Source organism: Poecilia latipinna, unplaced genomic scaffold (assembly GCF_001443285.1).
Source record: "Poecilia latipinna isolate Pla-1442-1.1 unplaced genomic scaffold, P_latipinna-1.0 Scaffold1190, whole genome shotgun sequence".
Taxonomy (NCBI): Eukaryota; Metazoa; Chordata; class Actinopteri; order Cyprinodontiformes; family Poeciliidae; genus Poecilia; species Poecilia latipinna.
This window is the reverse complement of record NW_015113806.1, coordinates 127015-152655: the sequence shown is the minus strand read 5'-3', so window position 1 is coordinate 152655 and position 25641 is coordinate 127015. Positions and strand designations below refer to the sequence as shown.

At 38.9% G+C, this 25641-nt stretch overlaps 1 protein-coding gene across 2 annotated transcripts; it reads left to right on the top strand.

Annotated features, from left to right (window-relative positions):
- Positions 1–1796: 1796 nt before the first annotated feature.
- Positions 1797–24444, top strand: deptor (DEP domain containing MTOR-interacting protein). Of its 2 annotated transcripts, none has more exons than XM_015053655.1 (10): positions 1797–2196; positions 2406–2495; positions 6179–6357; positions 6989–7112; positions 13130–13308; positions 16789–16971; positions 17793–17930; positions 19271–19341; positions 19571–19675; positions 23744–24444. In XM_015053655.1, the coding sequence occupies exons 1-10, from the start codon at positions 2183–2185 to the stop codon at positions 23870–23872; spliced, it is 1212 nt and encodes a 403-aa protein (XP_014909141.1). In that variant the 5' UTR covers positions 1797–2182; the 3' UTR covers positions 23873–24444. The 2 variants fall into 2 exon arrangements, with proteins under 2 accessions (XP_014909141.1, XP_014909140.1); XM_015053654.1 differs by having other exon boundaries at positions 2403–2495.
- Positions 24445–25641: the final 1197 nt, after the last annotated feature.

Sequence of the window (25641 nt, the reverse complement as noted above, 5' to 3'; positions counted from 1 at the left end):
TTGAAAAGCTAGGCTTGGGGGTTGTTGGGGTCTAATACTAATGCAAGAAATTTTCAGATTTTTACTGGTAAAGGAATTTTCAAAGTCATGCATACTTTTCCTTCTGCGTCTTTATTTCAGGGTACTTTGTGTAGGTCCACCACGACACCGCCTATAAATTGGGGTTATGCAATTACACCAGTGTGGTCAAAATCCTTTCTCAAAACCCTTTAAATGCTTTGAAACAAACTTCTTTTCAACAGGCTTCTCTCTCTGTCTCCGAGGGAATACTAGGTAAATTAATTTGGCAATTTCAACACCCAGGATGTTGTGTATCTTTACATGACTCAGAGAAGGACCTAAAAACGTCTCTTAAGTATTTGATTTGCAGGTCACCAGACAGCGCTGAGGCAACAATGTAGCTCTTCAGTTTAATCCCTGGAGGAGCTGCTGAATATCCTCAAACTAACAATGATCTGATTGGTAGACGACGGATCCACCTACAGACCAACAGCTGCGGTAGATGAAGCATTTGACAAATATGTTTGAAGAGCATATATCAGCAATATATTTTAATACATTCCTCACTATTTCACATTTGTTTCAGTTAATACATTTCTGCTTGAAATCGGTGAAGATGATCAAAATTGAAGGTTACTCTGCAGATTAAACACGTGTGCAAGTTGACTGGAATGAACGCAGCCAATAATAATGAAAACTCGGATGACGTCATCCTTACAGAGTGGAAACCTTCTGTTCACGAGCACAGAAATGTTACACTCTAAAATCAAACACTGCACTTGCTTTAATTCTTTGTGTGTGAATGTAAAGTTTGAAAGGTTGATCATACAAGCTTTCCATTTTATGGCTCTGTGTGTTCAGGTACAGTAGCAGTCAGCAGATTTTTTTATTTATTTATTTTTGTTTTAGACAAAAGGCAAGTCTCTGCATGTTCTGCTATATTGTGCAAACCATGCATTTTGTTGTTCTCTTTTTTTAGGTGAATATAACTCAAATAAAATGAACTGGATGAAATGATCGGATATTTCTGTGGCGTGTGACACATTATTTAAATGGAGGAACTACTTATAGTCGTTCCTGTTAAGAAACAACTAAGTTGTGTTAAGTAATAACTCCGAAGTTGTTACTTAACAGTTGTTGCTTTGAGCATGACCAGTATGCTCAAATCCAGTGCGGATTTGCGTTGTGCCTAAATAAAACAATTGTGTTTTAAATAATATAGATGCATATATTTATATTTTTTCTTAAAGAAGTGCTTACAAAGAACTGAATGGAATCAGAGAAAACAAGAAAAAGTCAAGTAAATAAATAAATAAACAAATAAAATAGTCAGTGGTCGAATCATCATCAAATATGCAACAATAAAATGGTTATTCAAAAAATACATAATAATAATAATAATAATAATAATAATAATAATAATAATAATAATAATAATAATAATAATAATTATTATTATTATTATTATTATTATTATTATTATTATTATTATTATTATTTGTGGCAAAGGAATAAATATGCCATTTATCTTAGTGTGGAATATGAGTTACATCCAACGATCAGCTCAACATAAAAAAACAGTTTGAAAAAAGAACTTTTATTTTATTTTATTTGGTTTGTTTAATTTGAAAACTTCCTAAAAGCGACATGACTTTTGTCCAAGCCCCACCAACCTGTTATACCCACACGGTGTCGGAATGGAGCTCACCCTCAGTTGACCCCGCCCTCTCCGGTTAACTCCCCCCGTGACGCCAGCAGAGTCCTCCCAATGCGGGGGCTTTGTGCGCGCTGTGCGGGGAGGAAAGCGTGTGCTCACGCCTTGTGGTGTGACAGTGTCAGTAACAGACCGCGCTCAGACAGCCGCTCTGAAAGGACAGAGTTGTTCCAGTTGCACTGCGTCCAAAGAACTCAGATTGAAATTTAGAAGAGAAGCTGTTAAGGTGCGGTGCAGAAGTGCATTCATTAATGAGCTGATATTTTTTTATTATTATTATTATTATTATTATTATTATTATTATTATTATTATTATTATTATTGGGGAGGATGCTTTCTGAGGTTAAACGTGGATGTTTGTTGATGGGGCTGCTTCTGCTGCTGCTGTGACTCCCAGTTTTCTCCTCGCATGGAATAATTATCATTTCAAAAATTTACTCGAGGAATAATCTCATCAATTCGCTCTCCATGGTGCTTGAAGGGTAAGTAGAACCCCAGGTGAGACTGCAGCGTCCGTCATCAGAAGGCATGTCTTTGTTACTTTCTTAATGCAAGTTGAAACGCCTCTGACGGACATTTAATTTTCAGCTTTGCCAACATTTCTTCCTCGCAGCAGTCCCGACAGAGACAGCGGACTTGTCTTCGATTAACACCAATGTTATTGTGGTCTGGCGCCTTTTGTTTTCAGCAGAGCGATGGACCGGATCGGGACCACCATGCAGAAGAAGGCAGCCGAACTGGAGCGGCTGGCTGAGGTGCTTGTCACCGGAGAGCAGCTGAGGTGGGTCTCTCAGCCCTGCCCCAACAACACACACTTGTGTATTAATCTCTACTTGTACGTCCAGCGTGAATCCTAAGCACATTTGAACCGTCGCAAATAATTTAGGTCCTTATCTCCTCCTGCATTCCCCTGGAAAGAGACTTAAGAAAAAAAATAAAAATAAAGGCATGACAGAACAAGACACTCTGCTGTGGTAAACATGTTTTATATAATGTTCCCTGCAACTACAGCCAGATTGAGCAGCATTACTGCAGCATGCTGAGTCAAACAAAGACATCCATACATGCACACCCATAGAAATCTTAGCTTTGTAATTGCTGCCTTTTGCAGGGTTGCATAACTCCCTCCTTTTTTTTTTTTTTTTGGTTGCTCCACTGATACAGTTCCCTATGAGCTGCAGTAACATACCATAATCCCTGCCTATCGCCGCTGTCGGTGAATCATATAGGAGTTCCCCTGGTGGAGTTGTTGACAGTCTGAAACCTCAGGCCTACTGTATATAAAGAGAGGCTCCAGAACCCTGGCTTTCACTGCCTCATGACCTCAGCCGATGAATGGAGGCTCAGTAGGGAAGCATGGCACCAATGCCTGGAATTTCAGCCCCCCAGTTGAACTAAAAGGAAACGGGCATGCTGGTGAAAAGTTTTTATCCAACTGGGTGTAAGTGGTGTTATTATTATTTTTTTTTTTTTCTGCAGAGGCACCCACTTAAGGAGTTGCATAATCTTGCAGAGATTTATAGTTTTCTTTTTTCTTCCTTCTTTTTTTGTTTTTGTTGCACATTCTACGAGGTGAATGCAGTGTGCTCTTCTTTTGCTCCACAGAGAGTTTTTGTGTTTATAACTGTATGTTGTGTGCAGCATGCATGTGTTTGTGTGTGTTAGGATTTCTGGCACAGCTGTATGCTAACGCTGCCAGTTGGCTGCATCACTGGTGTCAGTGAATGCAGAGCTGCTTGGGATAGCGGTCCCTGTTCTGGACGCTTGACGTGACATACTGCGTGTTTCCATCTGCCTGTGTAAGATCTTGTTCGCCCCTCTTTAAAAATAAACTTAGACCTTGACCCACTCCATCTTATCTTTAATGGACTGCCTCATCCCTCACCTAAATCATATACATTGGCCCATACTGGCACATTTGGCAAAGATTTAGAAAAAAAAACAAAACTAAAATCTTTTTTGCACAAGTTATCTTGCACATACAAAAATAATAATAATCTAGAATTTGTTTGTTTGTTTTCAGAGGTGAGAAACAATCCATCTTTACAATGCGCTCTTGCCAACAGGACAGCCATTTGTTTTCTCCATTGACATATAGTAAGACTAGATCATACAGAGAGCAATTTTGTGTCTTTTTATAGTAATTTATTTTGAATCAGTATGCTGCTGAGAGAAGCAGTGATCATTAATTTTCTTTGAGATGTCACCTGTCACTTAAAATGTTTAAAATTTATATTTTTTAAGGACTATAACACATGGAAATGACATGCTGCTGATTCTTTAGGAGTTACACAATCTTCCCCAATTTATGTATCTCATGCTCCTATATTGTTTAGGAGTTTTAGGTTAAACTAAAAAAAATGCATCAAATGCTGCTAGCTGATGATTTTCTAGTCAATCAAAGGCAAATTGCCAGATTCAGATTTGTGGCTGATTGCGTCTCTAATAGAATGAGTTCAGTAGATTTTAATATTAAATAATCCACATAAGATGCCATGTACTCTACAAGACTTCAAGTGAACTCAGAAAAGAAGCAAGCCCACAGCATCACAGAGCCTCTACCATACATAACAGTGGACATAAAGTGCTTTCGTGATCATACAGGTGGGTCTGTAGTGTTTGTTGCTGGAAGGCTTCATTGCTCTCATCCTAACAAGGCACATGACTCCAGTTCGCTTAATAGAGTTCAACATGTTTTTGTTTGTGATGGTAGAACAGAATTGTTATGTTTTTTCTATTATCAATGCAAAGACTTAACAATTTATGGTTTTCTTTTGTGTAATTCTTTTGTGTAATTCTCTAACTCTGGTGATATTTTGTGTTACCTCCCTTACCATCCTACTCATCGTGTTTAACTGCAGTAATTTCCCAGAAACTTAGATCAACTTTAGAAAAATAAAATATACATTTAAAAAGGCTTCAGTTCCATTAATATGGATAGTATTAATTTTGATCCTGCTAAAAACTAAAATTTTAAAGTATGATCTCCCCACCTAACTAAATAGATGTGCTTAAAATACATTTCTCACTGTCTTTAAAGTGTGAATATGATTGATATTCAATTATAATTCCCCCCCGTTAAATGTGCCTATAAATCCAAATAAGCAGATGTTAACATCCTGTTACTCGTGTCAGGGGTAAAAGTTTTACCTGCTCAGTACAATCATGTTGTTTTGTTACGGTGAGCGTGGTAAAATGCTGATCTCTGCATGAAGCTCAGAGCTCTGTTCTGGTTGAATGAAGCAGCTTTTGTTATACTGTACAACACAAGCAAACACTAGACAGCTGGATGCTCAATGTGAGCTTAGCTTGACTGTGTAGCTTAGTTTGAAGTATTTCAAGAAATCGTGAGGAATTAGACATGGCTGTGAAACTGCTTCTATTAGAAACGAGGAGTTTGCGGAGTCCTCACCTTTATTTGTCCATTTTTTTTTGTCTCTTGCAACACATGCCTCTCAGTTCCTGAACTGATAACAGTGAAGTGGCTGATAGGATTACTGCTTTTATATCAGCACATACATCTCTTACTCATGTTGGCCTAAGGAAAGTTATCAGGGCCTACAGAGACATACAGCGGATCCAGGAAGTCTTGTGACCAGCTCGTTCTTTCATGAATAGGGACATTGTAGCGCCATCGCAAAATGCATTGTGGAGCATTGAGAGCAATTAGATTAGAAATCAAGATACTAGTAGTCAGTAAGTCATTCACTGATGTGCTGATAAACTTCCAACTTTAATAATTCACATTCCAGCTTTAGAGGAGGTTATTTTTCAAGGATAACAGTCAGAACCTTTGAGAAGTTGTGGAAAGAAACGTCGATGAAACAGCAGATTAGATCTGAGGTCTGTGAATTGTTAGCCACGTTTGTTTGCCCATCATGCAGATTTGGCGGAACAGTTAGGCCGGCTGTCATTGCTAATTCAGAGCGATGCTGGCCAGCTGCACACAGACTCAGCATGGAGAGGATCGAGCAAGCTGCAGGAAGCCTGGCTAAAGCCGATTCACAACACTCCAGTTCAGGTAGAGGACACGGAGATGGTGGGAAACCGGAATCTAGGGCAGCTGCTGAAGCATGATGAGGTCATGATTTTTTAATATTGAAACAGATGCATTGTAGTTCCCTGAAAACTGTGTTTCAGCTCCATACGTCCACCTTGAGCCCAGAAAAGACACGTGCTCTGCCAAATGTTATGACGGTTTTAGAGTTCAGGTTATTCTTCAACTAACTCTCTGTTTGCTCTGATAGAGATGTTGGATTTAGTGACCATAATGCTGCTCAACCCAAACAGGAAATGTAATGATGTCCAGAGATCAGAGATAAGGTTCTCCAGCTCATGATTTAACTGCCTGTCAGAACAAAATCATAAATTACCAACTGTTAAAAATAGAGCGGAAAGATTCTTGTCTTACTTTCTAGGAATCGAGCGTCAATCACATTTCCTCTGCTGCTCGTTTGTCTCCAGGCTGCGGCTCCATGAGGGGAAGGTGATCAAGGACCGGAGGCACCACCTCCGAACCTACCCGAACTGCTTTGTCGCCAAGGAGCTCATCGATTGGCTAATCGAACATAAGGAAGCCTCAGACCGGGACACGGCCATTAAGATCATGCAGAAACTCTTGGACCAGAGCATTGTTCACCACGGTGAGGCTAAAATGTTTTGCATCCCAGAGAAAGGTTGGGTGAGTTAGTGTTGGGTATTAATGGCTAGTGTGTCTTTTCATAGTGAGGGCCTCACTTGACATTTTCTGGGAACAAGCAGTGTGTCCTAATGGATGATTCTCCATGTTTTCTCAGTCAACTTGGCTTAAAAGCAGTGGCTCCTCTATCTGCTTTACATTTGACTAAACTACAGAGACGGACAGGAATAGAACAGTTTTATATCAACCTTTTAGGAAATGTTTTTATAAGTGATCACACAAAGTCATCTTGCATGAGCATCATGGAGTTATGCAGGTATCTACCTACCTACTGGCTCTCTGACGTATATTGGGTTATCTCAATACATATATATTATTTTTAGGTCCTGATCGATTTCTTTTGAGCATAGGTGAGGATCTTGACTTGTAAGTCAAGATTGTTTGGCTCAGATCCATCTTCACCAAGACAGACCAGAACAGTAACCTCTTCAGTCCAACTACAGCTGCCTTGTTCTTCCCCTACTCCTGAATCACAGAGATGCCGTGATTCAGACACTCCTCTACTTCTTAAGTTTTTTGCCAGTAAGATGTTCAGACTCTAACTTTAATTTTTTTTCCCCTTTGTGTGCTTTCAGTGTGTGACGAGCACCGGGAGTTCAAAGACATGAAGCTCTTGTACCGCTTCAGAAAGGACGACGGCACATTCCCATTGGACAGCGAAGCCAAGGTCTTCATGAGGGGACAGAGGCTATATGAAAAGTATGGACACACATGAGAACACGTGCACATGCTAATGCAACCGTGTCTGGTGCTGTTAAATGATAAAACGAAGGGATACTCTACACATGGCTTTAGTCTGTTTAGCATGCATTTCACCTGAAATGATACTGCATTTGATGAGAAAACACACTGTTATTTTAGTTATTGACAGAGTTTAGGGAAAAAACAATCAATAGCTGCCTCATAGTATGCAGTAAGTGAGCTTTTCGGAACTCAGACTAATTTAAAGATTGAAAACAGGGGGAATGATCCAATTTGTCTGAGTTTTTATTTACTCAAACAGGAAATATTTAACAAACAATTTCCTATCAGTGATTGCATAAATACGGGTGACTGACGTGGTAGAACCAAGATCGAAATTTTGCATCATCTGATTATCAGCAATCAATATTCAACACTTTCAGTCTTGGTCAGGTGTTGTAACAGGTACCAGCCTGGATGAGATCAGCAAACAAAATGTTAATTGTGTGAAGCAAAAACTTGTTTGTGTGCTTCAAAGACTTTGCTTTGAAGGTTGCTAAACTTATGGTTCGTGTTTCTGCTGCTTTCTGCACAGCTTTCTCCTACATAAAGAGCTTTTGAATCTAAGCTAAGCTAAATGACCCAGACAAACAGGAAACTGAAGCAGCCATTACAGTCTTCCTCTCATTGGGCACGTCTTTCATCTTTTAAACAGCTGAAAAGATGATTTGCAAAACAAATACACTCTAACGCTCATTAATTTAGAGAAATGTAAGTATATATCACAGACAGTAGAGGAAACAGCCAAGAGTTACATTTTGTGACTCCCTAAAGTTGTCACTTAAAAGATATTGTGATTGTTTCCCCAGTGTGATACTTGGACTTGTACTCAGACATTTCTTATTAAAACATCAAATGTTGAAGATGGCCTGATGAATAGTGAATGACCACTCCACTCATACCGCTCCCGTTTTTTGTTTTTTTTTCCTCTTTTGTTCATCTACCCTACTGTTGTTGATGCTCTGCTGATTGACTACATCAGGAAGAAAAAGCATCATTCATGTTTTTCTGAGAATTAGTTTCGTTGTAAATGGTTTTCATTAAATTAGGACACAGAGTTCAGCTTGGCCGAGATAAAAGCCTGCAAATTTGGGGAGAGTGAAAGGAGTGTTGGGGGGGAGGGGGGGCGGCAGAAATGACTGGATGCATCTTTACCGAGCGATGATGCACTGGTTTTGTCCGTGCAAGAGCTTTGTTTACAGAACACCGTAAACACGGACGACTCTGCTTGTCATCAACTTTGTATCTACTGCACATCTTTGATTTTGGAAATCGCTGCGAGCGCATTCGTGCTCAGGAATACAAGCAAGCTGTGTTTTTGTGCCTCTAGCTGAAGTGGCACACACTTTTAATCACAGACCTGTTTTTTATTATTATTATTATTTTAGCGTCTCTGGGAATACGCACACACATGTTCACACCCATACACTCCACTATTGCGTAAGAGAATGAAATAGTGGAAGAGGACACAGCTGTCAAGTCCGCTCTTAAAGCTACATGTTTATGCAATTGCCATGGTGCAGCTCACCACCCTCGCACTCATTTACACGCTTGTTTGGTAACTCAATTTACTCTAAGGCTACAATTAAAGCATTGGTAGACATGGAGAAAAAGCTTTCAGTTTGTACACTTGCTTGTCATTTAGGTGATGTGGGTTTTCCTACTTCCTGTTGTTTGCAGTTGTCTCTCACTGTTTTCCCAGGAGAAAGCAGAGCTCTATTTTGACTCTGAGATCTTGAAGAAGACTGCCAACATGTCAAACATACAGCAAAGCCTCATGAAGTCTTGCTCTCGCTTGACTTCTTGCAGCTTGAATGAACCACTTAGTTTTTTTTTTCCTGTGGAAAGTTTAGTTTTTTCTTTTTCACAAGTCAAACTTTTGTTTGTTTATGTAAACAGATCAGAATCATTTCATTTATTATAACAACAAACCAAACGAGAGCAACGAGAGCAACGAGAGCAACGAGATCAACGAAACACACGAACACGGTGATTCAGTCTTGTTTGACACCCATTTTAATCCTGTGAGCTACTTCGGTTTTTTTAGTAAGACGGCATTGAAATTTTTCTGCAGCTGCAAAAACCCTGCTGCATGCAATGTACGTGAGCATACAGTTTGCTATGTTTCGTACCATTTCCACGACGCTTTCTCACTGGAACAAAAACAGTCGTCCTCATAAATACATTTATTTCTTATTCTGTCAAATATCAAAACAACATAAATAGACTCCAAACACAGGCAGCAGACAGATCTGGTTTGGACAGCCAGCAGTTTCTAAATCTTGTGGGGAGGACTATGAGTATTTTTTCTCAACACACTGGTTTCGTTCTTCATTATATCTTTGGGTCCTTTTTTTCTTTCCTTTTTTTCTGTTTTTGGTATGGACATCCATGTTATGTAACGTGGTGACAAAATAAATGTGTCCAGCCTTGCATGCCACATTTTGGCCACGTGTGATCATGAAGCAACCGTTTCGTCACTTACGAAGATCCACATGTGTCCACTTTACTTGAACAGCCCTTGCTAAGATAATTTGCCATAGCGAGGATTGTCGTTTGTTGGTTGTGAAGGCTAAAAACGACATCAGAAAAAAAAATACATTCCTTTAGCTGCAATTTAGTCAGAGACTTTGCTAACCTCGGTGAACCACACTCACTGACATGCTCCACTGATGGTTGCATATATTTTCCACTGCAAATGGAGGCTGTTTGTTCTTAAAATGACTGATTATCATGGGTAGAAACTACATCCTAAAAGTATAGAAAGAGTCAAAGTTCTGTGAACATATTTGTAGAACATAATCAAGCATTTCGTAATTCACTTATTCTTAAAAGGGTCAAGTTTGCACAAATTTGGTTAGTTTGGCAGCTTTATCTGGATCTCTTCCTGTAAATAGAAGCATTTTGTGGCGTGGTACGGGACAGTGGAAGGTTGCAAGTTGGACTAAACTTTGTAAGAACAAAAGACGTTCAATAGGAGAAAATGAGAAACAAAGAAACATAGCTCCTTACATAACTGCTTTGACTCAACCTTTCCTCAACATCTAACAGTAAAACCTAATTAAAATAGATATATCTGATTTAACGACATAACTGTAACTTTCATTAATCAATCCAAGTTTTCTGTTTCTTGGTTTTTACAAGTCAGTCTGTACTTTGTATTGAGGCTGTGTAAGTATTTGCTTTTAAGGTGGAAATCTTGTAAATTGAGCTTTAAAAACAAAAAAAAAACAAACAAAAAAAAACATTTATTCAGAGAAAGAACTTGATTTAGTCCAATTAAATTCTGCATCAAAATCAGGTATGTTAAGAATTTGCTTCTACCACCAAGCCCTTAAAGAGACCTTCTCCTTATATTTAACTTTTAAAAGCTCTCACTCGCCCACTCAGTGACCCTGAACATGACACCGACATTGTTGAAAGTTTTTGCATGGCTGTAGAGTTGTCGTTGTGCGTTGGAGTGAGCGTTGTCGAATGAATAGCTAAGAGTGTCTGCAGGCCAGAGTTGCCCAAGTGTCCCATTTTCTGTTATCGTTTTCCGTTCAAACACAGTATTTGCACAATATTTAAGGTCTCAGGAGATGAATAATGCATTGCATTGCTTAAGTTTCTATTTAAGTACAAAGTGCAGTACTTTGAGCTAATGCATTTGAGCTAGCATAACAGTCTGTTGAGTTTAAAGGTTGATGTGGATCAAACAGCATTCAATCTTTCAAGTTCCATGGTAATAATGAATCGACATTTGTGTTTTGACTTTGGGAAAAACAATCTTTGTTGCATTGAGTTTAAAAGTACTAATTTCACTCCACATGTTAATCCCTGAATGCTTCCAGCTCTACTTTATTTTCGCAGCTCTGGTCCAAATCTGGCAGATAAATTGTGTCCCCGGGCGATGTGTAATGAGGGCATTGGTCTGTCGTCGTCATCAGGGCCTCTGGCTTTCTCTGAACTGTCATTACACAGTGGATCGAGCCAAACTAAGAGGACAGAATAAAGTGCCTGTGGTAATTTGAAGCTTTTTGCAGAATGAAGGCTTGTTAATGCACCTGAGTACGGTTTCATTTGGTTCAAATTGGATTCATTAGGATCCCACTCTGCCTAACCAACAACACAGAAGTTGGCCTCCTTTGACTAAATTTAAGTCCTTTCCCTAAGTTAAACTAGCTTTCTGCATTTACTGATTAGTGCAAAATGCCCCCATACCCGCGACCATCTGTCTTGTGGAAAATAAAAATATTTTCTGCTGGGTTATAAAAAATTGCTTCTACTTCTCTTAAATGCCCCGACAAATGGCAGATAAATCACTCAATTTTGAGAACAGGAAATGGAAAGTTGGCAAACTCATTCAAAGTTCACTTTAATTTCTTTTGTTTGGTCATGTTTTGGCTCTGTGTTTGTTGCTTTTCATCTCCGGCTGTGAAACATGCAATGTCTTTTACACTTTACCTGTTCAGTCGTCACACAGGCAGAAAGCACTGGTTATTCTAGTCTGCTGGACCTCTCTTAACTGGTCACTAGTTGCTGGGGGCTTTTTGTTCCCTGCAGCCAGAGCAGGTGTATACATGTTTATCCAGCAATTAATATTTAGGAGCTAAAACCGGTTGCAGAAATTTACTTTGACTCTGCAAATAATAGCCAACAGGCAGAGAGGCAGAGAGGCAGAAAGTTTAATGCTACAGTTTCTCACTAGGACATGTTTTGACACGTGCAAATGATGCAACGAAAGTGCAATGTGTCTGCAATGACTTGCATGTCTTATATAATTTAAGCAGGTAGATGATTAGTTTATGGGTGTACTTGCTAAACAGCAGCAGGAGAAAAGATTCAGACATTCTGGTCTTCATAGGTGTGTGTGTCACTTTATTTTTAGTTCTCCGTGTGTCACACAGTTCAACTCAGAACACACACTTCTACTTCAAGCTGATTTAATTGACTTACAAAAGTAAGTTGGTAATTATCTAAAGTACGCACCAGCAGGAAAATGTTTGAATTGTATTTTATTTATTTTTGAGCAAGTGTTTTATACCAACTGCTAAAGTCCTTTTTAATTTAGCAGGTGTATAAGTTTTAGCATCGCCTTCACCCTTTTTTTGTCATGTTCCTTGAAAGTTATGACAGAAATGTGGTTTTTAGCCCTCGGAGCAGTGGAGTGATTGTTATCATGCATTTCAGCTGAAACCTGTCTGTGTCCCTGCTGAGGTGGGAAAGCCTCTGGCTCTCCTTGAACCATGAACGCTACAACGTGGGAAGGGATAGTTTTGAATCCAGAGGTTCTAGAAAGCAAATGAATTATATTTTAGGTTCTTTTAGCTAAGCTGAGTTTTTCTTAATCTTTGCTTACTGAACTTCTTTTTTCTTGTTATAATGAGACTTGATGTGTCTCAGTTTAACCAAATTTAGTTTAGTTTATCTTAATTCTTCAAGTCTTTATCGTTTTCATCTCTTTTAGCTTAGTTTTAGCTTCTTTTAGCTTGGCTTATTTTACTTCTGTTTAGCTTATTTCCCCCTTATTCTTCTTAGCCTTTTCTTTGATTGTTTAGTTAAATTTAATGTTGTTTATTTTAGTACATTTTTAATTAGTTTTCCCTCCTGTAATTTAGCTTTTCTTTTCTTATCTTACCTTAACATGACCTAATTTATTTTATTTGGCTTACATCTTGGATTATCCTAAATTGCTGTATTTTTCTCTAGTATTGTGTATTTTGGCATATTTAGTCTTAATTTAGCTTAGCCTATCTTTAGCACTGCATTATCCTAAGTTTTTTTTTACTTTTCTTCTTAGGCACTTCATCTTAGCTTATTTTTTCTTATCTTGGTTTAGTTGAGTTTAAATAAACCTTCTTAATTCTCCACTTAATATTCTGCTATGGAAATAAAACTTCGTAATAATAGCATTGTAGCCATTATGGTTGGTGGATGTATTTCTTAGTTATTTCACAGTTTGCCATGGTTTTATCTGTTTTTTCCTAATACAGGCTGATGAACACTGAGAACAACCTGATACAAACCAGAGAAGAAGAAGGGATGGCATTTGAGCGCGCCCTGGTTGCTTCAGAGTTCATCGACTGGCTGCTGCAGGAGGCGGAGATGCCCACCAGAGAGGAGGCCGAGCAGCTGGGACGGAGGCTGCTTGAACATGGCATCATTCAGCATGGTGAGGAGGAGAAGTAATGTTCACCCTGACATGATCTTATTATGTGAAATCAACTTGTTTGAACTGTAGGCCATGTTATAATTTTATTTCCTCATCATAAAACATATCCAGAGCGTTGATTCGATTCCTTTAATGTGCATTTGAAAAATCCTTTAATTTGTACTTCTCTCATGGCGGACATTCAGCGGTGCCTAAATTCTTGGTCTCACATGACGTTCTTAAGGCGGTGTGAAGGAAACAGCAGGAGCTTCTTAAAGAGACAGACGCCAGTTTCAAGGCATCAAATTGCAAAATTAAGTCATGTTTTATATATACATTTTTATAACAACTGGAGATAACGTAGTTACTTGATTGGACTATAAAAGGACACTATGTGCCTGGAAAAAAATTCCAGGCTCATAATACCGCTCCTTTAAGGAAATGGTTGCATGAGACTGGGCCGCAGTGATAAACCAGCAGAAACTCGGCCACTCCCAAACAGCGATGATTAGCAACTACACAACACTGGTCTCTACCTGATAGAAAATGTTTAGTATGTGTTAGAGTGTATTGAGTTTCATCTACCACTTTTTGGGCTTTCAATACTTAACTTGGTGATTTCTGGTTCAAATTACTAAATTGAATGCAAGGTGGGGTTTTTTGGGAGGGGGGATGTCTTCTTTTTCATCTGACTGTAAGAGCTTCACCTCTGGGGTTAAAAGTCTATGTTTTTCCCCCTTGGATACTGGTTACTGTTATAGATGCTGGATCACCAACTCTTAAAGACTTTCATTTAATCACGATTGTGAAAAATACCTTGTTGGCATGTAAAGCTTTGGCAGTCTGTCTTATTTGAACAAATTCATTGTTCATAGCAAGGTTTTAGCAGGTTTATTTTCTATATTTTATTAAAATATCACACCTGAATATATAAAAAAATAGGTTAGGAAGGTCTCTAGGTGGTATCTGAAAGTTTGAAATATGGAAACTTCTCCTAAACTTCGCTTCTGCTCATCTTAGTCGACACTGACTCATATTTTATCTCACATTAGCCAAGATCACGTTTAAATTTGTTCTCTGGTTTATAGTCATCCTCACCTGCCTGGGGATCAGCCTGTTTACTGGTATAATAGACACTTTGCTGTTTTAACATTTTTCCCAAAGTGTGCCAGTGGGCCTTTAGGCTTTCTGTCTCTGTTAGATTCGAGAGCAAAGTTTCCAAAGTTCTTCAGTGGCTTCTGTGGCTGAGAGCTTGTTCGTCCACCAGCTGGTTTAAATTCCTTTTGTGCAGTTTGTGTGAGAGCATTCATGTTTCACATTCTGTCAAACAATTTCATCAAATGAAAGACAGTTTGATTTGGAAATGGCATCTAATCAGATCAGACACTGTGTTACAACAGGGAACATAACTGTTGATTGGAAGATTGGATTAAAATGTATTTTCTTTTCTTCTCCCATTTCTCTCAGTGATTTTTCTCTCATGTTGAAAGTCTATACTGTGTCTATACTGTGCTGTTTTTTTTTCCTTTTCAAATGAATCTTCTGACAAATACAGAAGTAGAACATATCACACTCCTCTACTTCAGCTCTCTTAAGGGCTGAAGAATAAATTGTAGCCAGTTTTTGCTTCAGATGTGCACAGTATGCAGCACTCTTCTGTACAGAACATAGTTTGTGAGACTGAAGGAACTAGGTGGTCAGCAGCACAGGAGCCCCACAGGGCCCTGTACTCTCGCCATTACTTTTTGCTCTGTCCATTTTAGACTCATTCAAGGTTTGCACCAAGACGCTGCAGATCTTCTGTATGTCTGTTGCTGAGAGCGTCGTCTCTTCTACCGTCATCTGTTGGGCCAGCAGCATCAGAGCCACAGACTTAAAAAAGCTCAACAGCCTGATAAAGGAGGCTGGATCTGTTCTGGTTCTGTTCTGGGAAATACTGTGTGGAGCCTCTGGAGATGACGATGCAAAGGAGAATTCTTCATAAAATCAAGAAAATAATTGACAACCCTGACGATCTTCTTACTGAGACTGTCATAGAAAAACGAACTGTCCTTCAAGTCAGAAGCTTCTTCAGAGCCGTTGTAATAGAGACCGCTACAGGAGATCCTTCCTGCCTACAGCCATCACTATACACAGCAACTCTTTGAAGAACCTTCAGTGATATGCGATACAGCAACATTTATTCAAAGATTCATAAAAATGTTTGTATTTAAATTCTAAATATTTAGAAGGCGCCGTTGGCTGATGTTTAGAGATTACTATCCACTTATAATTTAATTTCTCCTTGTCTGTATGCCAAATGCTGTGCTCTTTCATACATTATTAGGTATCTAAAAATGGAACTGATTTGATAAAGGAAAAAAAAAATGTTGCATTTCCTGTGGGCATTATTTGGGCTGCCTGCATAGCCCGGGCCACACAACGGGCCGATGCTGCATCATGTGAAAAAGTTATTTCTGCTCCTTCTTTTTCTCCATCTGTTCTCTCTTCTGTGACTCACTTCCTGTCCTCCAGCTCCTTAGCAGAGCTGAGTGTCTGGAGGGCAGAAGAATGTGGCGACACAGCACAAACATGCTAACGCACTCTGAGAGGCACGGGTCCGTGCAATCTCAGCCCCATGAAGACCAAACTAAAACCACAATATTAAATATCAGGCGTAGATGATCTCTGTAGGATCACGGAGAGTTCTTCTGCTGCAAATAAAGAGTACTTCCTAACATAATGAAATAGTCTGAATAGTGGATTTGAATTAATTAATTGAAGGAAACACATTACAGGACTGCTGACATTGCAGAGAACAATCTGCTTTCCTCTTGTTAATGAGTATGCTTAGGTTAATAAGGAGATAAAGTTCTTGTGAAGTGTGAAATGTTCTGGACAGAAAGAACTTTGTGTCTAAGAACAAATTTCTCTGTACTACCAGAGTACGGTACATATAGGCGTTAATGATACGTGACGCAGAAACCATAAAAACATTACCAAGAAGCAAAGTGGAAAACAGGATAAATCTGTGAAAATGCAGGAACATGACTGAACAAGAATGTCATGAAATGTCCAAGTCAATAACACGGTAGAATATAAATCAAAATTCAACACCACCAACCTTAAACTGCGTGTCTAACTCTTTACAGAAACTGTACTGAATTAGCTGGAAATGTTTTCATTATTAGCATAAAAAGATGAGACTCGGCAGCAGCAGTGTTCAAGTCCCTGAGCAGCTCTCTGTTTTTAATGTTTTGTTTCCTGTTTTGGTTTCATAAGTTTGCATTGGTTGTACTTTGCAGCTGTGGTTTAACTGCTTGAACTGTGTCAAATGATAACTGGTCTTATCTGATCATCTTAGGTAGCAGACTAATAAAATATGTTTATCATATTTTTCTGGGTTTTTTTAACATAAACGTCAGAGGAAGGTCACACACTTCATGAATTTACTCTTTTTTTTTTTGCTTGTTTTTACATGTGTGAAAAACAAATTCATTTTCCTCTTTTTCTTTGCTTCAGTCACGAACAAGCACCACTTTGTGGACGGGCCGCTCCTCTACCAGTTCCGGATGAACTTTCGGCGACGGCGGCGGCTGATCGAGCTCCTCCACGAACGCGGCCGCGGCATCCCCGAGAGCCACGACAGCCCCTTCTGCCTCCGCAAGCAGCACTCGGACGGAGGCAACACCAGCTTCCTCTCAGGTACCCAGTGAGCCGCAGAACTAATGCCAGCCAAGCCTGACGCACACCCGGTTTACCTCTCCTGTGAGAGGATATGTGGACAATTGAAGATGTCATCACATTTTCTGGGAAGCTGTAAATTCATATAATTTTAACTGCGGAGATGTTTTTGTGTCCATATCAAGACAACAATCTAGCTGTAAAGGTTGGCGATGACCCCTATCATTCTGTTGTAAACAGTGACATATTTACCTAATTTGCCTTATCTCCTGTTGACTCTTAAACCAGAACAGAGGCACACTCCCACTCGGTAATACTGGTATCCATGGTTTAGAAAGATAACAGAGGAGGAGTCCTGATTGTGTTGCTATGCAGAGTCACACAGTCACTGGCCTCCCATCATGACCTCAGAGGCCGTTTCTTGGGAATTTCTAATTTGATTCCTCCCTCTATTGCAGTATAAGCTGGTCTGTGTCTAACAAGTTCTCCCGTTTTTATAACCACAACAAATTTTGCAAATGTTTGAAGGTGTCAAGGCCTTTTCTAGCAGCTTTGGATTCGGTGTATTATTGTCATCTCAAAGAAATTTTAGATGGAAAATATTTTTGGTGTTTTATTTAAAAAAAAAAAAACAACAAAAAAACAAAACGGAGTAAGGTAGCTTGTTTTAAGAAACAAGGTTTCCGTGATTTCTACATTTTATATTACAATACCAATTGTCATTTTTTGTTTAATTCCTACTTTATAAAAGTTAAATTTGAACAATTTTCATGTTTCTGCATGTCACAGGCAAGGTGATGTAGTTGCATTTTTCACCTCTTGACTTTTTAATTGTGCGTTAGTGAGTCCCACTAAAGAGATCAAGGTCGCGGTTGGAGTTCGACGAAGCAGCATGAGCAGCAGCTGTGGCAGCAGCGGCTATTACAGCAGCAGCCCAACGCTCAGCAGCAGCCCACCGGTCCTCTGCAACCCCAAATCTGGTAGGTCAGCTTGGAGGCACTACCAGCTGCACTGTTCACTCAGATTTATATAAAATATACCATCTTGTTCATGTGTAAATGGGAGAATCCAGGTCTCTACAGCTCAGTTTTCTGCTAACAAGGTTTTATCAGGTTATTTTGTTGTCAAGAATCAATCATTGCTCAATTATGACCGGTATAAAGCTAAAAAACAAACACTGCCTTTTGAAAACATTTACCCCACTCTCACTCATAAACCCTTTAATTTGCTGACATTTGTCACTTTACCAACAAAAACTGTTCTGTATTTTGTGTGACGGAACAACATAAAGTGAAGCAAAATGTCGTACTGTTTCCAAAATGTTTCATATCTTTTACGCAATAAAGCTCAGTCAGTTTGTATGTTTGTTTTTTTTTCTTCAGTATTGTCACTGATACTTAATTGAACTTAGATCTGGACTTCGACTAGGTCATTAATACACATATGCTTTGGTTTGAAAAATTGTACTATAATCTGACCCTGCATTGGACTCCTCCACAACTGTATTACTTTATAAATACTGTTGCTTCTTAAATAAACAAGAAATGTCTCATATCTTAAATGCAATGCTTTTGGACTTTAAAGGTCATACGTTTCCACACAAAACCATTTATTATTTTGTATCTTATGATGTAAAAGTGAGACAGAAAATCCAAGCATTCATAGCAGATGATCAGTGATCACAGCGAGATGAGCTCATGGTCACATGTATTCATAGCCGTTTATGAAGTTGGACAGATCAAAGATCCTCCACAGTGCCGGTCTTTAAATGGGAGGCAGAAATGTCAGATTATAGTAAATTATTATTTTTTTTCATTTATCCTTTTTCATTTGTATAAAAATGATCTAAAGGTTGGTCAGCTGCACTTCTTTTTTTATTTGTAGCAGTTTGTTGGTCTGTTGTTTTACAGCAATAAGCAAATTATCTGATAACCTAAATGCATTGAAACATATGGCATCCTGTCATGCTCCTCTCTCTTTTCAGATTAAAATATGCAATTCAAAATATTTTTGCATATAAAGTTATAGGGATGTGTGTATTGATTAGTGGAAGTCAAAGAAGGGGACAGCAGCACTCTTTTAGGAAGTAACGTGCCTTTGGCTGTCAGTATGTGACCTATTCTCCCATTTTCTACACGCAGATAAACACAAACGTTTTTAAGCAGATGAATGATTTCTGTATTTGTGTTTTCAGTGTATGCGCTCATTGGTTCAGTTTACAAGAAGGTGTTTTCACTCATGCATGTCCATGATGTTCAGGCCTATAATTTTGTTTCACTGTCACTCTAACGATGTGTTTTGTCTTGGTGTTTCTTAACAGTTGTGAAAAGACAAGTGACTCCAGAGGAGCTTCTGACACCAGGAGGGCCTTTTATAAAGAAGATTTTCACTGTACGATCGCACAAACAGAGCAGTTCTACATTTTTAACACTTTGGTCCTCGGTGTGTGTGTGTGTGTGTGTGTGTGTGTGTGCCTCCAGAAGACAAATATTCACTGATGATATTTAGCAAATGACTAACTACCTGCTTTATGTGACAATTGAAATTATTTACAAATCATTTGCGATCAGAAGCACGCAGATGTATTTTAAAGATTTCCCCTTTGGTTTTGATTTCTCAGATTGTGGGTGATGCTGTGGGCTGGGGCTTCGTGGTGCGAGGAAGCAAACCCTGTCACATCCAGGCGGTGGATCCTGGTGGACCGGCTGCTGCAGTTGGCATGAAGGTAAACATCCGCTGGGGTTAGACCCGACAGAGAACCAACATTTACTGCAAAATCAAAATAAGATCTAGATAGATAGATAGATAGATAGATAGATGTGTTTCAACTATGACCACAGAGGACAGATTGGTGAGAATCTGCACACTAAGCAGAAGTGGATGTATAATTGGCTAAGAAAGTTTAAAAGTTGCCTTTTTAAACTGTTTATTAACTATCTAGCCATTATGGTTTAACTAGCAAATGTGCTCTGAAATCTGCATTTATATTTTTTCAACATGGACGGTCTCCTGACATTTAGCAATTTGATTGTTTCAATGCATTTAAAAGAAAAGTACTCAAATCACTGAGAAATATTTCTGTCTCACATAAAGATAAAGGTAGTCGTTTTGTAATATCCACTAATTATTATCGAAGACACTACAGTGAAAAGCTTTTTTTTTTTCACTTGGGAAAACTAAAACATAATTTTCTAACGACTAATCTCCAATAGTGTCTCCGTTGAATGCTTCTTAAATGTTCTTTAAGAAGTAAATGTTTTAGGAGAAGCGTTAGACAGGAATAGAAAAGAGGAACCGTTTCTGTGGCTTCTGTCCGCAAAGGGAAGACGGCAAGGACAGCAAAGAACCTGCCACGTCCAAGGGGAAAACCGAGAAAAATGAAATGTAAACAGGGTAATGTTTCCTCTGCTGCCTCAGCTGGCATGCAAATATGTCAACAAGAGCCACAGCTAAGAATTCTGGGAATTCAGTGGGGACCTACGCCTCGACATGAAAAATGAAGGAACAAGACGAGAGAAGAACAAAAAAAAGAAAAAGAAAAAATCAGATCATGTGAGCTGAACTGAGCTGAAGATGAAGTCTTAGTAGCAGCACTGAAAGAGGAAACTGTCAGTTCTTCTTTGGTTGCTGTTATTACCTTGGAAATATTCTGTACGAAGGTTACAGAGGCCGCGCTGCTGAAAAGAATCCCACATGTGTTTCTACACTGCTGCGTTTTGGAAGCGCCGTTGTGATTGTATAGTTATTCTCTACAAGTCAGTATTTCTGCCATGTGAAAGGAAACATGTCACATAGTTTCAGTTGCAGACATATAATTTAGTATGTTATAGTAAACATTAGGAAATATAAAGTATAAATATAAACGACTGTGTTCCAGCGACTCCATCAACAGTGACTAGTTGAGTTTCTTGTCAGCCCGGTGGGTTTATTTGCTTGCATTTCCTTGAAGGTTGCTCTAGTTTCATCTCACCTGAGTACTTTAGTGATGTGTAATGATTCTTAAGAGAGAAACGTCTGAGCTTGTAAAGTGATGGCCCTGCAGCTCAGGCCGGAGGTCAAAGGAGAGGGCGAGCTCATGCTGCAGGTTGTAAAATCATTAACAGGCTTTCCTCATGTTTAACGGCCTGATTATGATCTCAACGTTTGCATCTTTGTCTTTCTCCCCAATGAGTCTGTTTCGCAAGAGATTTCTGTGTGTACCGAACGGGTTGCCTGCGTCCCGATTGTAAATTTGCACAAGATTGCTGCTGCTGTCGGTTCAAGTTGAAACAATTTTAGCGACGACGCAAGAGCCACGTTGTTTAACACAGATTGGGTTTATTGAGCTGGATTGTGGGAACGACCGGGATCAGACTGGCTGTTAAAGTTACAGTTTGACATTTTTGGTAAACACTCTTGTTGAGACTCTCCTGGATTCCTGTTGTCACTTCAAGGTCTCCAGGAAACCAGTGCGCTCAGCAGAATCCCCACTGCTGGCAGAGATTTGTGTTTGGACCGCTCAGTGAAAACACTGGGTTTTGTTTTGTTTGTTTTTTTAGATTTCATTTCATGCAACATCATAAAGCCTGAGATTGAATGTCACATCTATCTCTATGTAAGTGTAGGTTTGTCTTTATTTCATCTGTCCACAAATCTGCAGCGTTTGCCCAAACAAACCTGAAACTGGTGTAAACCCCCTCCTTTCTCAGTAACCGAGGGCTCCTGTTAGTTTGCACTGTAGCATTTATATATTTTTGTTTACACTCTTTGTTTTTCTGCATCATCTCTTTTTCGGCAAGGCCTCACTGCATCTACGGCCTGTTTAGTTTTATTGAGGACGGTTTGCTTTCCCTTCTCTCTGTAAAACAGATTTTTAACTCTCTTGGTACAACGAGCCGTAGAGTCCAGCTGGGCCCCTGCCAACACTAATAATCCCTGAGCTCGAAAGAAAAAGAGCAGCAGGGGGAGAGTCCAAGAGGAATGTGTACAGAGATAGTTAAGCAGGTTGGTGGAAAGAAGCGGTGAAGAAGAACCTCGAGGATTGCCTTAAGGGAAACTGTTTGTTTCTTTTAAGCTTCTTAATAATGCATAGAGAGATATGAGGTTGATCACCTCGCTTTCTTCCCAGCCGTTTCTTTCCTTCACTCTGATTTATCAGAAAAACCAAAATTGTTTTTGTTTAGTTTACAGTGAAATGCTACCATAAGCTCCTCTGAACCAGCATGCACTTGTATCCTTTTCAGGTGTACTGGTCGTTTCTTCCCCATTAACCGACGTTTATGATTTGGTGGTAAGTGGTCTGAGACTGGAGGTTTTGCACTGACTACATTTTAACTCATGGCTAGCTTTGGGGAAATATTATCCATCTTTGACGACTAGAGATGGATGCAGCTTTCTACTCACACTTAAGGAAATGTAATTACATGACTCCGGTATCCATCCATTGTCCAATATTTCTAGAATTGCACAGCTCATGTTGGAGCAGCTGTGCTAGGTTATTTGTTCTTTTTGTTCATCGTTTTTGGGATTCAGACATTGTATGTTTGGACAATTATTCTCTTGCATTCTTACTTTCAGACATTTGTTCTGATGCGTAGCCGACAGAGATTTACAAAAAAGAGCATCAAAAGGGAATGAGGCAGATTGGTTGTCGTCCAGGAAATGTCATCATGGAGTCCCTAGCAACTTTTTGAAGACACTTGGGTGATATAAATTACGGCAACATTTACTCCCACTTTGGGATAAATAAAGAATTGAATCGGGCTGAATCTGGAGGAAGCTCATAGGAATGAAATGTTTACCTCATGTCATCCTCAGAACAAACTAATCTATTTAACTTATTACAAGTCTCTTAGACATTTTGGACTATCAGCATTGTAGCTTAGGGTCTAGTTTAGTTATATACAAGGCAGCCAAAATAAGAATAAAAAGTTTTACATTCATCTCTTTTTTTTAACTGATATCTAACAATATTGTTGTTTTTAAACATCTAGGAGTTCAAACATGAGGTCATGTTATTATCACTCGCCACGCTGTTGCAGCTTTGGTAATAATGATAAGAGTCTCAAGGTTTATGTGTGTAAGAAGTGTGTTTGGGCTGTGGCCGTCGTGCTTTTATAGCGTTACTGCTGATAACAGTAATGACTCTCTGCGCCTAAACGTTTGCTCAGTTAGACGCTTTGCTGGTTACTACCCGTTTAACAAGATTTAAAGTGTTGTTCTGTTATTAAAGATTATTCCTCTGATGTAATGTCAATTTAGGAAGTTTTTTATTGGCTGCACTAACTAATAACTTCCTGTGATTACACCAAAACTGCGTTTTGGTGTAATCACAGAAACTATTTGAAACTGTTTCTGTTTCAAGTATAATCAAAATAACCATCAGACGAACAAAAACATGCAACTAAGGAGGAAGAAAATCCACCAACCAATTGTTTCGGACGTCTATTTCTATTTTTATTAAGCAATACCAGAAATATTAGTTAATTATTTTTACAAGAGCCACTGTGATCTTTATGCAGTGTTCAGTAAAGTCAGAAAACTAAAACCAAGAATATTTTCAAGAGTATTTTTCTTGCACGACAGAAAACTGACATTTTAAACACAGTGTGTCCGCTGTTTCTTTTTTTCCAGTTCTCATTTTATCTCTGAAGCATCACTGTGTTTTATGTATATTCATAACTGCTAAATGTGTTCTCGCTAAATTAATTATTTAGGAAAAACAACTGCTAAAGATAATTTCATTTTAAAGAGTAACTAAAACTGTGAAATCACCTTAGAAAGAGCCTGAAGCAGCTCTCCTGTCCGCCTCCAGGTGTGTCAGTTTGTGGTGTCTGTGAACGGCCTGAACGTCCTCTGCCACGACTACCGGACCGTCAGCAACCTGATCCTGACTGGCCCCAGGACCATCGTCATGGAGGTGATGGAGGAGGCGGCGGTCTGACGAGGCCTACCAGGAAAAAAAGATACCAACATGTCGAACTGAAGTGAGGAAATAAAACAAGGACTTTGAACTTCTTCACCAGAGAAACGTGGACGACCTGCAGCAAAGCTCTCATTCCATCTGGTTTGATCTAAGCGGACACTGAGATGTCTGATTTGGGTAAACGGCTCATCTTGCTGGCCGTTCCTCTTTTTTTTTTTTTTTTAATTTTTTTATTTTGCCTTCAGAAGGGAAAGAGCAAGAATCCCATCAAACACAAGTGCGGGGAAACGGAAAAAATAAATTACCAAACTGTATTCCTGGTTTTGTGCTCAAATTGAATCTGTTTGCTGATTCTGAGAGTTTTAAATGAATGTTACAGGACTCGACGCAGCGCCTTTCATCAGAATGTGGAGATAAGCAATCATAAGGGAAGCAGGGTAGACCTAAATGGGTTTGTACTGTTCAAGAATATATTCCATGACCTTTGCCCCAGACTCCTCCTGCTGCTCAGCACTGCCCTCTACTGAACAGAACAGAGAGACGCACATTTTACATGCTGTTGGTTTGAGTTTTATCCTGTTTTTTTTTTTTTTTTAAAGAAAAACATCATTTTAAAGGATACATTTGTTAAATGTATAGGTGTTTTTAAGTTGTGAGAATGTTTTGGAAAAAGATATAAAAATGGAAAAGTGCTGCTTGCATTAGTAAAAGAAAACAAATAAAAGAGCTGAAGATTTCTTTATTTACAACACCAAAAAGTCGTATTTGTAAAAAAAAAAAAAAAAAAGAAATTGTCTGGGCAGTCACTACTCATTCTTTTTTTTAACAAATGATAATGTACATTTTTTTGCATCTTTTATTGCTGATAAAGCTTTTAATTTGTTGATCAAAGACAATTTAGATGTGAGGACATCAATAATTACACTGGGGAAGAATACTAGGGAAAGTAGATGTTATTCTTGCAAAAATTGGATTATAATGTGACAAACTTAAAAAAAAATCACTTTTGCTAGTTAAACTAAGCTGCATATTTTCAACAATTAAATGATTGACCTCACTCAAAGTATTTACACACAACCTCAAATGCCCACAGCGATGACTCCAACGTCATTTTGAATTGCACCAAAACTAGTGAGACTTTATCTTTGCTATATAGTTCCAGTTCCAGCTTTTGTCTCATTTGGTAATTAATTTTTCTCTTTGTTGTAAGACGCACCGACAGGTTTTCTGATATTTTTGGGGGATCTACTTGAAAGGATCTGAATATCCTCTTTTGGGGCTGTGGTGGCGTCAGAAGGTCAGCGTCCACAACATCAACATATTACTGGATGCTTTTATGCCGTGCCAAAATGTGTTTAAAGAGGCTGCCATCGGTACATAACATCTGAAATCTTTACTGAGTTAGAAGAAACCTGTAGCTAAGTGTTTCTCATTGCTCATGCAGTACAGCCATAATCTTTAGCAACACTTGTTTACATGTTTGTTTGAGCTAAAAGCCACACTGCCTGTGTCAATAGATAGACTTGGTTCAGACCTTAAAGAGCATTAAATACTTCAGATAAGTCAGATTTTTATGCCTCTAATATCACTAAGCTGTGCAATTATTGTGTCATATGCCTTCCAATGTGTTTGTTTAGCTAAATGTTTTTGACAGGAAGGCCTGGATGCTGTAAATATGTTCATATGTAGCTTTATCTTTTAACCCAAAGCTCTTCTTTAGTGTCACAGAACTGATTGATCAGACAACCCAGAACTCGTTTCAGCTTTTGATTCTGTTGAACGTGAAG

Coding starts and splice junctions, on each gene's coding strand:
- deptor (XM_015053654.1), top strand. Junction 19,342..19,570: donor TTATAAAGAAGATTTTCACT/GTACGATCGCAC, acceptor TTGATTTCTCAG/ATTGTGGGTGATGCTGTGGG. Junction 19,676..23,743: donor CTGCTGCAGTTGGCATGAAG/GTAAACATCCGC, acceptor GTCCGCCTCCAG/GTGTGTCAGTTTGTGGTGTC.